The following is a 17,246-nucleotide window of genomic DNA, read 5'->3' on the forward strand; positions in this document are numbered from 1 at the left end:
TACCACAATCCTTGCACGCTCGTTCCATTTCATATCGCTTCGCAACGTTACGCCCAGATAGTTAAACGACGTGACTGTCAAGCAGGGCACTGATAATGCTGAATCCGAACATTACGGGTTTGTTTTCCCTACTCATCGACATTAACTTACATTTTTCTAGATTAAGTGCCAGCTGCCATTCATCGCACCAACTACCAATTTTGTCTGGGTCACCTTGTATCAACCTTATCTTCGACACATACCTGTAAACTGCAGCATCTTCAGCGAACAACCGCAGAATACTGCCCACCTAGTCTGCCAGATCGTTTATATACATAGAACATAGGAACGTTTCTATCACACATTACTGGGGCACTCCTGATGTTACCCCCTGTCTCCGATGAACGCTCGCCGTCGAGGACAACATATTGGGTTCTATTACTTAAGAAGTCTTCGAGACAGTCAGATATCTGGAAATCTATTCCGTACGCGCGTGCCTTCGTTAACATTCTGCAGCGGGATACCTTGTAGAATGCTTTTAGGAAATCTAGAAATATGGACTCTGCATGTTGTCCTTCATCCCCAGTTCGCAGTATACCATGTGAGAAAAGAGCAAGCGGGGCCTCGCACGAGCGATGCTTTCTAAAGCCGTGCTGATTCGTGGACATGAGCTTTTCGGTCTCTAGGAAATATATTACATTCGATTTCAGAACGTGCTTTAGAATTCTGCAGCAAACCGATGCTAAGGATATTGATCTGTAATTTTGTAGGTGTGTTCTTTTACCTATCTTCTATACAAAAGGCACCTGCGCTTTTTTGCAGTCACTTGGCGCTTTGCGCTGGTCGAGAAATTCGCAATAAATGCAAACTAAGTAAGGGGCCAAGGACTTGGAGTTTTCTTTGCGAAATCGAATTGGGATTTCATTCGGATCTGGCGAATTACTTGTTTTCAAGGCTTTCAGTTGTTTCTCTATGTCAGGGATGATTATTACTATGTCATTCATACTGGATGGTCAAACGACGGTATATTTGTACGATGCTCCTGTTTGACCGATTTCTTAAATGTGGAATTTAAAACTTTGGCCTTCCTTTTCATATTTTCTACTGCCAAACCAGAATAGTCCAAGTGTGACTGGATGGAAGCCTTAGATCCACTTAGCGATTTTACACAGGACCAGAATTTTTTCGGCTTCTCCGCCAGATCTTTAGCCACGCTACGACGGTGGTAGCTGTTGTTGCTTCGATCATAGATCTTTGAACAGACGCACGAATTTCTACTAATCTTTGCCTGTCGTCATTTGCGCATCCTCTTTTGAACGGAGAGTGCAACAGCATTTGCTTCCTCACCATTTTCCGAATATCGTTATTTAAACACGGTGGGTACTTTCCATCCTTAATACACTTATTAGGCACATGCTTGTCACTTGTCCAGAGCACGGTTTACAATCTGTTTAAACCTTACCCATAATTCCTCTATGGCCATCATTCTGGAACTAAATTATTGCAGTTCATTGCCCAAGTGAGATGCTAACAACTGCTTATCTGCTCTTTCTTGCAGAAACACTCTCCTAGTCTTCTTGAGCCATTTATTAATTTTCGACACCACAGTCGCTATGATGACATCACGATCACTAATTCCCTTGTCTACACTGACGCCATCGATAAGGTCCGGCCAGTTTATAGTTACAAGGTCCAAGATACTTCCATTGCGTGTGGGCTGCCGAACTAGCTGCTCAAGAAAGAAGACCGTGTCTGTACCGTCTGCGATGAACCCATACATTTCCCAGAATCTACTCGGCAAGTTAAAGTCACCACCAACTAGTATTGCATGATTTGGGTATTTACACACAACTAACGATAGTCTTCCTTTGAATGAGTCTAGAACTGTCACAGCAGAGTCGGGAGGTCGCTAAAAACATCCAACGATTAACTTGGTTTCACCTAGCCAGCTCCTACCGCCTCCGTCCGTCTGCTCCTTCTCCTTCTGTCCATCTGCTCCTCCCCTCCAATCTCATCTCCTCCTCCCCCACTTTGTCCATCTCCTCCCTCCCTTCTCTCTGTCCATCTCCTCCGTCCCCTCTCCCCGTTCATCTCCTCCTCTTTCCTTTCCCCGTCCATCGCCTTCTAGCCCCTTACTCTGTCCGTTTCCTCTCTTCCCTCTCTCTGCTCATTTCCTCCTCCCACTCTATCCATTCATCTCCTTTTACGCCCTCTGCTGATCTTTTTCTCCCCTTCTCTCTGTCCATCTCGTCCTCTTTCCTTGCTATTTCCGCCTCCTCCTCTTTCCTCTTCTGTCTACTTACCTCTCCCCCTCTCTCTGTCCATCTCCTCCTCCCCTATCTGTGTATCAGAGATGGGCAACGTCGTTCATCCTTGGGAACTAGTTCACTGGTGATCGTTCTTTTTTTGGGAACCGTTCATTTTTACTCGTTCACCGTTCATTTGTACTTGGTATACGGTTCTTATGAAAAACTGAAAATTAGTAGCATAGGTGACTGAAGATGGAAGGCGCCAAGAGGGGCACTAGCCTCCCCCCTGGAGTACAGAGTTTTTATTCGTAACAGAATTCTCAAACACTTGTGATTTTCGTTATTCTGCAAAACATCTCGTTTAGCCAACTGCACGTTATATGGCTGATCGCAGTGAAATAATATAAGGTGGCGCACGAAAAACCGGCGCCAAGTACAGACTGCTTACCAGTTACGCTACGAGCAAAATAGATAAACATGCAATAATTAGACGTGCAGTCGGCAGTGGAACTGCGACGAGTCCGGCCGAGCGAGGTCGAGACAGACGGGAACGGGACCGAGGCTGGAACGAGACCGGCCGACGTGCCGTTGCGGGAACGAGACCCACCGTTTCCCGTTCCCGGGAACTATAAGTAGAAAGCCGCGACCGAAGTGAAATATGAAAGACCGTTCCTTAGAATTCGTTGCTCGCTCGTTCCTTTCATCTTGGACCCGTTAGTTCGCTAACGACCCCTCTATACTGTGTATATCTCCTCTTTGCCTCTCGTTGTCTGTCGATATCTTCCTCCCCCTCTTCTCTCCACGTTATCACGCTCACTCCAATAGGAGGCTAGGGGTTCTTACCTCCCACAGAATTTCTCTCCAGATCATAACTGATACGTGTACCAAATTGAATGAAATCGTTCCAGGCTTTAGGATAAACGTTTTATCGTTGGTTTCGCTATTTTTCATAATATGTTTAACGTATTTCACACTTATTTGTACAGAAGTTTCATCTGCATCTCTAGCGAATTTCGGTTTGAAGTTTCATTTTTCATTAGGTCAATGTTTATGACGTCTGTCTCCTGAACGAAGTGCTGCACAATGATATAATTTTTCAGGTGCAGTCAGAGGTATATGTGCTTACTGTCTGCTAAACGTGTTGTGAATAGAAATGGTAACAACCAGGTAATAAATTCTAACGTCTTGCATGATGCAGCAATTTTTCACGCATCTCAGCGTTTATGACATCTTATGTCCTGAACTATGCGTCGTACAATGATATAATTTTACCGGTAAATTCACTGGCACATACGAATACTGTTTGCATCATCTGTCGCAAATGTGCGTTAGTAGCAAACAAGTTTTAAAATAAAACGTCATGCTGCATGAACAGCGAAAATGTAGTAACCGATAAACTTTCTTCCTTTCATCACTTTTGTGGGGGTCGTCAGCGAGAAAAAGTTTCAGAAAAGTTTGAAATTATGTGTAAACTTTGTTGCAAGTCTCTAAGTTCTCTCATTCTCTAATATTGGATGACTCAAGTATGTCAGCCACAATGCATTACTCCCCTACCCCTTTGACAAATTGGTGATTCTTACCCCTACAACGATTATTTCCAGACAGTAAATGACATGTGTACCAAGTCTGGTTGAAATCGGTGCACTGCTTTGGAAGAATATGTGGAACATACATACATATATATGTACATCCAGTTTTGTAAAATATATGGATCTGGATAAACTATAATATGCTAAAGTGCACTATAATACAGCGGTAAAATGCTCCTATCGGGGCACAAAAAATACGACTTTGTTTCTGTTTATTTAAAAGATTCTGACTGAACAGTGAGGTACCAGCTGCCTCAGTCTACCTTCCTCGGCACTTTTACAAACTTTCTCAAAAATTTTTCCATGCTTTTTTAACGTGCAACTCATCTCACACTTCCACAAGCTACCCTGACGGTACCTCGCACCCACTAGTCCACTGCTGTTAAGTTGCTCATAACCAACCACTCCCAGTCGCTCTTTCTCTATCACTCATTCAATCCAACTCATTGTCATCGTCTCCTTGCGTCTCTCTGTCATCGTCTCCTGTGTCACCGGTACAGTCCCCTTCGTTCTGTCCCACTACTACGGTCTCCTATCAGTGTCACTACCTCCCTCCTCCTTGTTTTCATTACTCTTCTTATTGCTAATATCTCATTCCTTCCTCCCTACTGCTACTCTCTCTTCTCACTATCACTATCTCTCTTCCTCGTTGTCATTCTCATATACTTTGTCTCTCATTATCACTGGCTCTCTCCTCTTCCACTTCTCTTTCTCTTTATTCCTCCCCCCCCCCTCCCAGCACTACCTCCATCACTCTTTTTCTAGCACTGTTTTGTTACTGTCAACTTCGTTCCTTTGCCACTTGGTCCCTGTCTTTCCGAAACACTACCATTGTATCGTTTGCTCATTCTTTAACACAACCACTGTCTGCTATCTTCCAGAATTTATTATTTTTGCGCCTCTTTGCCACTGCCGCTGTCTTCTTCTCTCTCAGTACAAAAAAAAAAAAAAATAAAAATAAAAATAAAAATAAAAAAATAAAAAAAAACGCGAATTGTTTGCATGCCAACATTTTTGGAAATTTTTTTAAAGATGATGAGGAAGGTTGAGTGAGGCAACTGGTACCCTACTTCTCAGTCAATCTTTTCAATAAACGGTTATATACTCGCATTTTTTGTACTCCGATAGGATCATTAGGATCATTTTTCCGTTGATTATCTTCTTTTCCCTGCTTCGGCAAGACATTTTACTCACAGGTGTGAATTCTTAATGGACCAAACTGCTGAGGTCATCGCTCCCTAGACTTACACACCACTTAAACTAACTTATGCTAAGAACAACACACACTCCCATGCCCGAGGGAGGACTCGAACCTACGGTGGGAGGGGCCGCGCAATCCGTGACATGGCGCCTCAAACTACGTGGCCGCTCCGCGCAGCTTTACTCAGTGGAAAACAAAAGTAATGGTAAGCAAAATTTAAATAACAATTTTGTTTGTGTGGTCATCCTCCGCAGTAAGCACATAAATACTAGTTTTGTAAATAAAATCGTCGTTTCTCGCTGCAACTTAATTTATTTTTTTCCAGACGTATTTCACATTTTTCTTGCTCTAAGGCATCTTCTGTGGAATCTATAACGATACGGTTTTGTTATTTTTAGATTATCAAACGGTTTACGTCGCGTTTTTTGTGTAAATAAGTAATTACATTCAGTTTTCTCTGATCTGCGCTTCCTCTCATCTGGTCTGGAGGTCGCATAACCCTTTATTTCCGAAACATAAGCACAATTTTGTATTCCGAACTTTTTCACACTGTTCACCATGTTTCTCCTTCCTTTTTGTGGTGTACTATTACTCTTTTGCCACTATATGTTTTTTCCTTTTTTTTGTATGTGTGTGTACGGCGGAGGGGTTGATGTTCTGAGTTGTAGAGTGTTGAATATGAATGTAATAGCTGCTATAGAGTGGTTGAAAGCTTTGGTGACAGCTGATTTGACTTTTGGTTTCAGTGTTCTGTGGAGGGGGGTTTAAGGATGGATAAGAGAGTGAAAATTTGTTGGGTGGTATTATTATTATATTGGGTGGTATTATTATTATTATTATTATTATCAATATTATATTATTTATATTGGGTGGTATTATTATTATTATTATTATTATTATCAAAATTGTATTATTTATATTGGGTGGTATTATTATTATTATTATTATTATTATTATCAATATTATATTATTCCTCTTTGGGAGCATTATTCCATTATTTTATCTATTAGTGTAAACAATGAATTGTTGGGCATGTGTGCTTGATCATTCAGCAGAAAGGAAAACTCTGTTAAATGATCAAGTACACGTGTCAAACAATTCATTGTATACACTAATAGATAAAATAATGGATTAACGCTCCCACAGAGAACTAATATAATAATAATAATAATACCACCCAATATAATAATAATACCACCCAACACCTTTTCACTCACCTATCCATGAACACCCTCTATAGAACACTGAAACTAAAAGTCAAATCAGATGTCACCAAAGCTATCAACTACTCTCTAACAGTTATTAAATTGATATTCAACACTCAACAACTCACACCGCCAACACCTCCTCCGCGCACACACACTAGAAAAAAAAACAACATACAAACGCCCCCCCACCTACACACTACTAAAAAAAAAGAAAAATAACATATACACACTTTTCAACTCTCTCTCTCTCTCTCTCTCTCTCTCTCTCTCTCTCACACACACACACACACACACACACACACACACACAGATATAGACATCATGAATGTTGCACGCGTTACTACCGCTATCTGTATATGTGATGTCGCTGTCCTGATTTTTGTCACTGCAGGTGTAGCTACAAATACATGTTTATATAGTGACACATCATTCGTCGTAAGTACAGTCTTTATTCTGGGGAAAGCTGTAATTCACGAAGCGCTGTGTAGTGACTCGGCTGTTGCGTGGTATCGCTGTGGGCAGCCGAAAATGTTGTTGTCGATGACCTCCGCTTCAACACCCACATGCGGATTACAGTCAATCAGTTGTAGCCGGCGGGGGAGTAGTCAGAACCGTCCGTGGTTAAAGCGGAAGCGGAACGTGGTGACGAGAAACCTTCTGTGGCACATACCAAGGGAGTACCATGGTCGTGCACGGATGCTTGGTACTACAGTGCATAACTTCCCCTATGTCGGTACGGTAGGCGCCACTTATTGTTCCACAAGGGCCTGATATGCCCCCACACATCTTTGAGAAGTTCTGTGTAAGGAAAATTTTCAAAATACTGTACGTCTCTATCGCAGGTGGCTGGCGCTCTCAGCGACGGCATCAGTTATTTCATTGATTCCGGTATCATTGCGCCCCTTTACCCATAACATGGTGATTTTCTTGTTACGGCGCTGTATTTCTGCAATACAGTCTATAATCCGTTACACCAAGGAAGTGTTCGTATTGTTGACAACATGATACCGTATGAACAGCGGTGCTTATTTCGAGTCTGTCAGGCTAATGACCGTGTCTTTATCTAAGCCATCTGCTTACATAAGTACTTCTCGCACTGCAGTGACTCCATTGTAAGTATCGAGGCTTTCAGAGTGAATTGGAACTGACCAAGGTGGTGAATCTGTTCGTTATAATATGCACTGCTAACGCCATCTGAAGTATGTTCTCCATCTGCGTAGAGACTATGACCATGTTTCCATCAACTTTCCATCTTTCGACGGCCCCATGCTCATATTAGTTCCATGTATCGTTATCCGTGTGAATGTCTAAATCTGTTGTTTTATTCCTGTAATTTTTGAACTGTAATAGTAAGGAGCTTACAAATGTTTATTCGAGATATTTTTATATAATGGTGTGTTTATGCGACAGCTACTCACAAATAAATTAATAAATAGATAAAATATGTATCTATAAGTTACAATCTGTACTTATATGTTGGCATCACTTCTCCACATAGTTGTCACCCAAATTAAAATATTTGTCGTACTCTGACACATCAGCTTCTTTATCCCTTCATCAAAAATGATGCTCTCTGATGGTTGACCCAGCTGAGCTCATCGTTAGGTCATAATGTGCCGAGTACCCTCCCAGGGCTTCACACTGAGAAGAGGTGAAAGTCGCTTGGTGCCAAGACCAGACTATAAAGCAGATATTGAATAATATCACCGTCTCTAATGACCTCGTTGTCGACGGGACGTTACACACTAATATCCTCCTCTTCCCTGAATAATATCCCACCCAAAAAGTCTGAGTTTTTGCTTAATTCGATTCGCAGAATTCTGTCACGCATTGTCGTGAAGGATAATGATTCGTTTGGTAACCATATCACACCAGCTTGTTTAGGATTGATTCAGGAGATCGGTGAGAGCCTCATAACAAACCTGTGATGTCACAGCATTCTCTCTTGTTACTCCTATGAAACCCCTTGTCAAAATTCCTTTTCAATCTCAAAAAACAATAATTATCATTTTGCAGTTCGACAGCGTCTGCTTGAATTTTTTGGACTTATTGTTGGAGTAACACATATTGCAGTCCCGAGAGTGTTAAGAAATTCCTACCCTTCTTTATGGCAGCATTGAAGCAATGTCGCCGGCCGCTGTGGCCGATCGATTCTAGGCGCCTCAGTCCGGAACCGCGCTGCTGCTACGGTCGCAGGTTCGAATCCTGCCTCGAGCGTGGTTGTGTGTGATGTCCTTAGGTTAGTTAGGTTTAAGCAGCTCTAAGTCTAGGAGACTGATGACCTCAGATGTTAAGTCCCATAGTGCTTACAGCCATTTGAACCACTTTTGAAGGAATGTCAACGGTGGACCCATTCTCCCCATTGTGTGTATATCGGTTAGACATTTTGGTACCCACTGTGTGCAAAACTTATGGTGACGTAAACTCTCTGTTACAATGTTAAAGACAGTTGTCCTTGAAATGTGAGGCACGTCTTCAGAAAGTTCGTCTCGTACGCATAATTTCGTCAACATGTTGCACAAATTCATCAGTCACATCTGAATGTCTTCCTTTCGTCGTGCACATCTCCGCGACTAATCTTGAATTTTCTACATTATTTCCTTACAACATCGTTACTCATAACCGCATCCACACACACAAGATAAGATCGCAATGGATCTCTACAGCATTGCCTCCTCTTGCTTGAAGGAAGTAAGTGATAGAACGTACTTCGCAACTGGTGGCAGACGCAAGAACACTGTCCATTACAATTGTTTGCTACTTAGACACTGGCGAATGCAGCAGAGAGCTGACTGATGCAACGTGACGTTCAAAGCCTCCATTTTAAAACACACAAGCGCCCGTGAAGCTAGGGTACGGCAAAATAACGTCATCGGTAGATGTGTAGTCGGAAGGGAAAACGTGGGAAGAGCGATAACAGTGGGGTGAGAACTGCGGACAGATGCTGTGGGGGAAAAACCGGGTGCTGGAGGGGAAGTGCAGTTCTAAACTGAAGCCTACGCAAACGTTTTTGTAAATATTTTGTGGAGGCCCTCCACGCCAAGAAGATCTACTGCCACCTCTGCTTTAGTTTAAATCTAAAAAGAAATCCGCTGAAAGTGCAACAAAAGAAGCGATTTATTTTCCCCGGACTTATTAACGATTTGTAAATTTCAAAGAAGCATCATGAGTGGCGAAATTTGAGTAAAACCTACATTTCTCTAGTTTGCTTCTTTTGCCAAGACACAGTGCAGTTTACGGAATGTCACCTCACCACCATGTTGTGCTGTCGCAACTGCAAGAAAATTCTGAAACAGTGGTTCATTAAGTGAGGAACTGAGGACAAGGAAGATCAATAGGTTATGAAACAGCACATCCTCGGTACATGAATCAACATGTGATGACTTCACTTAAGTAATTCTAAAACCCACACTGCTTACCGATGGCCCTTAAAAATTACATTTTTTCATCGAAAATGTCTTTAGTCAGTGGAATAACACGGCAGATAATGAAGGATCACATAATAACCATAAGGCAAAATACTCTACTCTTTGGGTGCAATCATTTGCCACAATTTCAAACCGTTTAAGAGACATGCGGCATGTTACGGAAATCTCAATATGGTTTATCGCGATCGCAAATGCGAGCTATATAAGATCAGCTTTCCCGAGATGGGTGACAGATAGAGATCTCTAACCAAGGAAAAAAAACCGATATGTTAGCAAAATATTGAGTAACATGCACCAAACACAAAATGATAGCGACCCCTATTTTTCATTGCAAACGTTTTAGAATTTCGCACAAAGTCTTACTTAAATGTAAATATCACAACAATAATTATGGCCATTAACGAAATGATGGCAGTTATAAGAGTCGAGGGACATGAAAGGGAAGCAGTGGTTGGGAAGAGAGTGAGACAGGGTTGTAGCCTATCCCCGATGTTGTTCAATCTGTATATTGAGCAAGCAGTAATGGAAACAAAAGAAAAATTCGGAGAAGGTATTAAAATCCAAGGAGAAGAAATAAAAACTTTGAGGTTCGCCGATGACATTGTAATTCTGTCGGAGACAGCAAAGGACTTGGAAGAGCAGTTGAACGGAATGGACAGTGTCTTGAAAAGAGGATATAAGATGAACATCAACAAAAGCAAAACGAGGATAATGGAATGTAGTCGAATTAAGTCGGGTGATGTTGAGGGAATTAGATTAGAAAATGAGACACTTAAAGTAGTAAAGGAGTTTTGCTATTTGGGGAGCAAAATAACTGATGATGGTCGAAGTAGAGAGGATATAAAATGTAGACTGGCAATGGCTAGGAAAGCGTTTCTGAAGAAGAGAAATTTGTTAACATCGAGTATAGATTTAAGTGTCAGGAAGTCGTTTCTGAAAGTATATGTATGGAGTGTAGCCATGTATGGAAGTGAAACATGGACGATAACTAGTTTGGACAAGAAGAGAATAGAAGCTTTTGAAATGTGGTGCTACAGAAGAATGCTGAAGATTAGATGGGTAGATCACATAACTAATGAGGAGGTACTGAGTAGGATTGGGGAGAAGAGGAGTTAGTGGCACAACTTGAGTAGAAGAAGGAACCGGTTGGTAGGACATGTTCTGCGGCATCAAGGGATCACAAATTTAGCATTGGAAGGCAGCGTGGAGGGTAAAAATCGTAGAGGGAGACCAAGGGATGAATACACTAAGCAGATTCAGAGGGATGTAGGCTGCAGTACGTACTGGGAGATGAAGAAGCTTGCACAGGATAGAGTAGCGTGGAGAGCTGCATCAAACCAGTCTCAGGACTGAAGACCATAACAAAAACAACGAAATGATGAGCACCTCATCATGAAGCTGGCGTGCGAAGCTGTAAGTAACGCAATACTGACATTTTTTTACCTAATAGTTTGAGTACAGAAAAGACTACAGGGCGTGCACATCGATTCAGTCAACGCAGCAGGCCGAAAGCAGACAAATAATGTCGGCATCCCCTTCCAAAAAAAGAATGTACTAGCCCACCACTTCGGACTAAAATCGGCAACTACGCACTGGTCACCGTATCATGCGCAGACTCTACAAGCATTTGTTTATTTTTAATAGATAATCGGAGTTAATTTATGAATATCACTCGCATTTACGCACCCTGTACGCTGCATAACTTTCGAAGCCACTGGCACGCAGTTACATTGCTGCTCTGAAGTGTCACGCCGCTCTTTTCGCCTTCTTCTGCCTCCCACACACACACACACACACACACACACACACACACACACGCACACACACTGGTACGCACCTTCAGGGCTGAGCGCGAGCATGCAGAAGGGCTCCCCGCGGACCACCACCTCCTGCATGACGATGCCGAAGCTGTACACGTCGCCCGGTTGGCTGCCCTGCTTGCGGAGCGCCGGGTTCCGCAGTAGCTCCGGGGCCGTCCACAGCAGATCTGCAACGACACACAAACGGGCCGTCTGCACTGAAGAGGAGCCGTTGTGCTGGCCTACAGAACAGTTACCACAAACACTAGAGCTTGTTTCGACGAATGGACCGGAAACTGCGCAGGGGCCAGATTTAAGCTTATGTGCTAGGAAGCCTACGGCTGCCAACAGACAATCCACGGCTCAAGTGTTGCGCATAGGAACGGACGAGACGGCAGTACTATCTCTATAATGAAGGCCGCCAAATACACAAAGCCCTAATGGTCAAATGTTTGAGCGGGTCAACAATGACGACTCCCTTGAAATTACACAACGGGTGCTTGTTTGAATTTTCACCAAGAGTGGAAAATGCACAAATGAGGCATCAAATTGACTAGTGCGAGGTCTAGTTTTCTAAAAGAATTCTTGAAACTAATCGTAGTAAACAAAAAATACGCAATTAGTGATTTGAGGGAAAAGTTAAATATTTCACGAACAGCTGCTGCTACTCATGTAAACGAAATGTCAAAAAATACCAAATCACAGCATAAATTGAAACTTCTCTCTTTTCTCTATATAGTCTTAATAATAATAGAGTGCCGATCAATATTTACATATTTTATATTTTATGCACAGTGAACAAAACTTGAAAATAAAGGAAAGGGGGCAAATATTTTGCGAAATGATTTGCTTAAAAGTAAGAATGTATGTACTGCCGTCCAGCTCATCATCCAGGATTTGAAATGGCTTCCTCCTTCGCCTCCCCTTTCGTTCTGTATGGCCCTCTCACGCATGAAATGTATTCGCAGTTCCAAGTATGAACAACCACCAGCTGTATAAGGGAATGACGACAGCGAAAATTTGGTCTTTGTTGATACACTGTGGACGCGGTACAGCGGCTATTCAAATATTTAGCAAATAAATTCTCCAAACAGCCATGCAAATTGAGATGTTATTTTAATTTCGCTACCAGTTTCGGCAATTTAATGTGCCATCTTCAGGCCCCATATGCACCTCTCAAAAATTATCGATACTGTTACATATGCCCCGCTATGCCAAATCGGTAATTTTTGAGTGGTGCTAATGGGTCCTGAAGATGGCATATTGAATTGCCGAAATTTGTTTTTGTTTGTTCTGTTGTAGGGCGTAAAAACAACTAGGGTCCACGCTTCCTTATCAGAACCGTAGAACAAGAACATGAAAAAGGAGTTAAAACAAACAAACAAAAAAAAAACCAAATCGATGGAAGGAAACTGGGAGCGAAAATAAAATGAGCTAACTTTTCGATCTGCACAGCTGTTTGGCGAATTACCTTGTTAAATAAACGAAAATCTGTGTCAGGCGAGAACTCGAACCCAGATTGGCCGTTTTACGCGAATGGTCGCCTTAATCCTGTGGCTATCTGTGCACGATTCACAGCTAAACACAAACTTCCATACGTCGTCGCTCCTGCGTCACAAACTGCACTCGTACACACATTATGTAATTTCCGTACAGGGGAGAACATTTTAATTGAAAGTCACTGCCTGGTATCGGCGGATAAATACGATATTGCTGTGCCTGCGTTGTTAATAAGAAGGATGTGAAGTTCCTTCGGACATGCATGCGTGTCTATGAGTGGTTATTGAAGGATGACGTCGAACATAGCAGGAAAGGTGCAGTATTCTCGTAATTGGCATCTGCGAAGACGTGGCCCTACATGTTATTGCTAATCTTTTCTTAACCATTGGGCTACTTAAGCTTGACTTGAAGTTTCATGGTCAAATATGTTTCCACCTACGATTTCCGTGCGCTATGTAACACGCTCTTCTGGGATGATAAATTAAGATGATGATGTCTCTCAGCGTTCGAAAGAGCTGGTGATATATTCAATCTTTTTCAGGAAGCTGATAATTACGGTTTGAGTTGAGAACAGTTATTAGGGAATCACAAACTATACAGAATATCACCGAAATTACTGCTCTTTTTAAGCATTTTGAATACACTCAGCTTTATCAACACAGTACATGCCAACATACGTCATTAATCATCTCACACTGAGACTACGACGATCACAAAATGACGCGGATAATTTTATCGAACATATGATAGCAACCAATGCCGGCTCACGCACACAGGCTGAACTTAACAGACTGCCATGCCAAGCACTTCCACCAAGCAGCAGCAATCACTGCTACGGAATACATTGTCAGCGGTCGAATGCTGGAATCAGCTAAACCAGCGAGCGGTAGCTGCAGTAACATACTATACAATGTCCAGACACATCAATGTGACAACCCGTCAAAATCCTGAATAACCATCTTTTGCAGCGCGGGCAGCTGCGAGACTTGAAGGGAGAGAGTGAATGAGGTTCTGGAAGGTACCGACAGGTATTTGGAGCCATGCTGACAACAGTGCCGTGGTCAGCTGCGCCAGGTTTCTTTGTTTAAGATCCATGGCGCGACCAACCCGATCGAGACGGTTCCGCAGACTCTGGATTGGGTTTAAATCCGGTGAGTGTGGTACCGAAGGGAGTACAGTAAACTCAGCCTCGTGCTCTTCGAACGACACACGTACACTGCGAGCTGTATGAGACATAGCATTGCCCTGCCTTTAGATGGCATCGTGCTGAGGAAAAACAAACTACGTATATCGGTGGGCACTGTCGCCAAGCATTGATGAACACCAGTGTCGGTCCACTATGCCTGCCTGAATAACGAGATCACGCAGTAACATTCTCCAGAACGTACCGCTCCCCCCTCCGACCGGGAGCCTTTACTTTCAGACTTTTCACTCCGTAAATGTCAAAGGCCATCTGTCCGATGGAGCATAGAACACGTTTCATCGGAAATGGCTAACTGTCGCCACTAAGTGAAAGTCCAATTGTGGTACTGGCGTGCAAATTCCAGCCTTCGTCGTCAGTGAGCAGCAGTCAACTTGGGTGCATGAACCACGCGCCTGTTGTGAAGGCCCATTCCTAGCAACGTTCTCCGAACGGTCGTTGAGGACACACTGTTGGTAGCCCCTTGGTTCATCTGGGCGGTCAGCTGCTCAGTAATTACACATCTCTGCAATCGTCGTTCACACATGTCATCAAAGGCCCCTGGTGTACCAATGTTACCTTAGGGTCAGTGTTAGGTAGTGCCACTTTGCCATGCACCGTATAAATTAACCGCAGAGGCACTCGAACGGTTTAGAAACCAAGCCGTTTCGGAAATCCTTCACCCTTGGCCCGAAAGCCAATGATCATGCCATTTTGTACATCAGATAAATCGCTCCGTTTCCGCATTATAACTATCTCCAAGTCCCCCTTCCCCCTCCCCCATTGTGCTTTATATACCTTACACTGTCAGTGCTGCCACCTGCATCCGTGAGTGGTTACTGCACGATGATATCGAACACAGGTGGTGTTCACATTAATGGAACTAGACCATGTATAATGTGCGATGAAGCAAAGCCATACGTCTGCCACCAATGTCACAAATTGTATCTTGATGCGGGAGTATGTAGGATCCTCGCAACCACTAAAGAAAAAACTAAACCCCTCCCGAACAGGCCATGAAGGCCCAACGGAACCTACCGGCCGCCGTGCCATGCTCAGCCCTTAGGCGTCACTAGATGCGGATATGGAGGGGCATGTGGTCAGCACACCGCTCTCCCACATTTCGAGACCGGAGCCGTTACTTCTCAATCAAGTAGCTCCTCAGTTTGCCTCACAAGGGCTGAGTGCACTCCACTTGCCAACAGTGCTCGGCAGACCGGATAGTCACCCATGCAAGTGCTAGCCCAGCCCGACAACGCTTAACTTCGGTGATCTGACGGGAGCCGGTGTTACCACTGCGGCAATGCCGTTGGCCCTCACAACCACTGCAATGCATTTCATTCATTTCAAAAATACTTTTAGCATCATTTGGGCAATCTGCGGCCACAAAATTAGCACTGTACGTGAGTGGACTGCCTATGTGTTCATATAAGGTAGAAGAATATTACTGCACACCGGATGATAATATTACTGCGTTGTGATGGCTATACCAGGTTCCCAGTCTGTACGCCGCAAAATTGCACGAAATGAGACGTACTCTGTCGGAAATAATTAACAAAGTGAGCACCATTAGTCGCTCATACGGAAGATAATTTCAGTCGATAGGCTTGTCTATTGTCCTCGATTCCTGATTGTTAGCGCTTTATCCCGGCCCGTTGCTTTAATTTACCTCGCACCGCGTAACGGCTGTTTGAGGACAACACTCTGTGGCTTGTTTGTGGCGTATCAGACATGTCAGTCACACGTGTCGATCACGTGCTAAGCGCCGATGACGGCCGGGTATAATATATTATTATTTGTCCCTATAATTAGGCCTGAATATTCCAGGCACGACAGCTAGTTTGATTCCAGCGGCTGAACATTTAACGTCTGAATGAGTCTGGCAAAGAGCTATCAGAGTCCATTAAATTGGCGAACTCGGAGTGATTGGGACGCAGTGTTATACAGAACGTGTTGTGGATTTCACTTCTACATTCGAGAACAAGCTTCACCTGTCGGATGGATGTGGACTCTAAGCAATTGTGTTACTTTTACGCTATCATACCCGACAGCACGAAGCAAAAGTGAGGAAACATTATGCTAGGTTTGAATCCAGTCCCGGATATGGGTATGAGTTTTAAATGCATTGGTCCTGCATTAATATTATCTAGGAAACGGAAATGAGTTTTAAAAATTAAGTTCAATTTGCGATAAGCGCATCATTTTTCATAAGCTAATATTGTATTTTAAGAGTATATCCGAATACGTCTTCTCAGAATTTAATCTTTACAATTTTTACCACGTTGTTGACCAATTTAGATGTTGCGAATTATAGTATCAAATGTTGTTCATCTCTTAACTATGTCTGCCTAACCACACCAACGAATGGAAAGAGTGTAGAAGATGTTAAAAATAAGACTGGAGGAGGGAAAAGTATTATTAGAAATCTAAACTGAATCATCTGGAGTGATAAGATTACAAACAAAACTATATTCACCTGGGTAATAAATCCATGAAAAACATTTCGATCCTTATAAAGCTGCCCAAGTCGGCTGTTCGGTATGAGATCGTACTATGGAGTGGAAACGCGAAGGAACAGAGACAGCTAAACCAACACCAGGCAAACCGCTTATACTGTTGAACAGGGGCCCTCGAGCATTGAAGAGGGTAGTTGTAAAAACTCGCATGGAATCAGATGAAGGAATCACTCGCGATTTCCAAAGTGCTAGCAGAGAGCTAGCACAATGACTGCACATATGGAGTTAAAAAGAGTGGGGTACAATGGTCGAACTTCCTCATAAGCATACATCTGTGTAGGCAGTGCTAAGCGTCGCTTGAAGTGGTGTAGAGAGCGACGCCACTGTGCAGTGGATGTCTGGAGGTGAGTGATTTGGAGTCATGAATCACGCTACACCCCTGTGGCAATCCGATGGAATGGCTTGAACTTCACTAGTCTGGAGACCGTGGGTATCGCTAACAGTGAGGCGGTATGTTACGGTATGGGGTGTTTTCTCGTCGTTATGTGTTGTACCCATAATCCACTGTAGCGGCACCACCGTTTAGGATAGGGAAAGTTAGTTTTGTGCGATATTTGGAGCACAAGTTACAGCCAGGTGCGGGCCGGATTGCAATAA

The 17,246-nt window shown here is 43.1% G+C and overlaps 1 protein-coding gene across 1 annotated transcript in view; it reads right to left on the reverse strand.

Annotated features, from left to right (window-relative positions):
- LOC126154306 (retinal guanylyl cyclase 2) overlaps positions 1-17,246 on the reverse strand; it is a 450,774-nt gene that overhangs the window by 207,653 nt on the left and 225,875 nt on the right. The window contains exon 7 of the mRNA XM_049916128.1: positions 11,492-11,641. Within this exon, the coding sequence (XP_049772085.1) occupies positions 11,492-11,641 (150 nt within the window). The remainder of the gene's footprint in view (positions 1-11,491; positions 11,642-17,246) is intronic.

Source organism: Schistocerca cancellata, chromosome 2, assembly GCF_023864275.1.
Source record: "Schistocerca cancellata isolate TAMUIC-IGC-003103 chromosome 2, iqSchCanc2.1, whole genome shotgun sequence".
In the NCBI taxonomy this organism is placed as follows: Eukaryota; Metazoa; Arthropoda; class Insecta; order Orthoptera; family Acrididae; genus Schistocerca; species Schistocerca cancellata.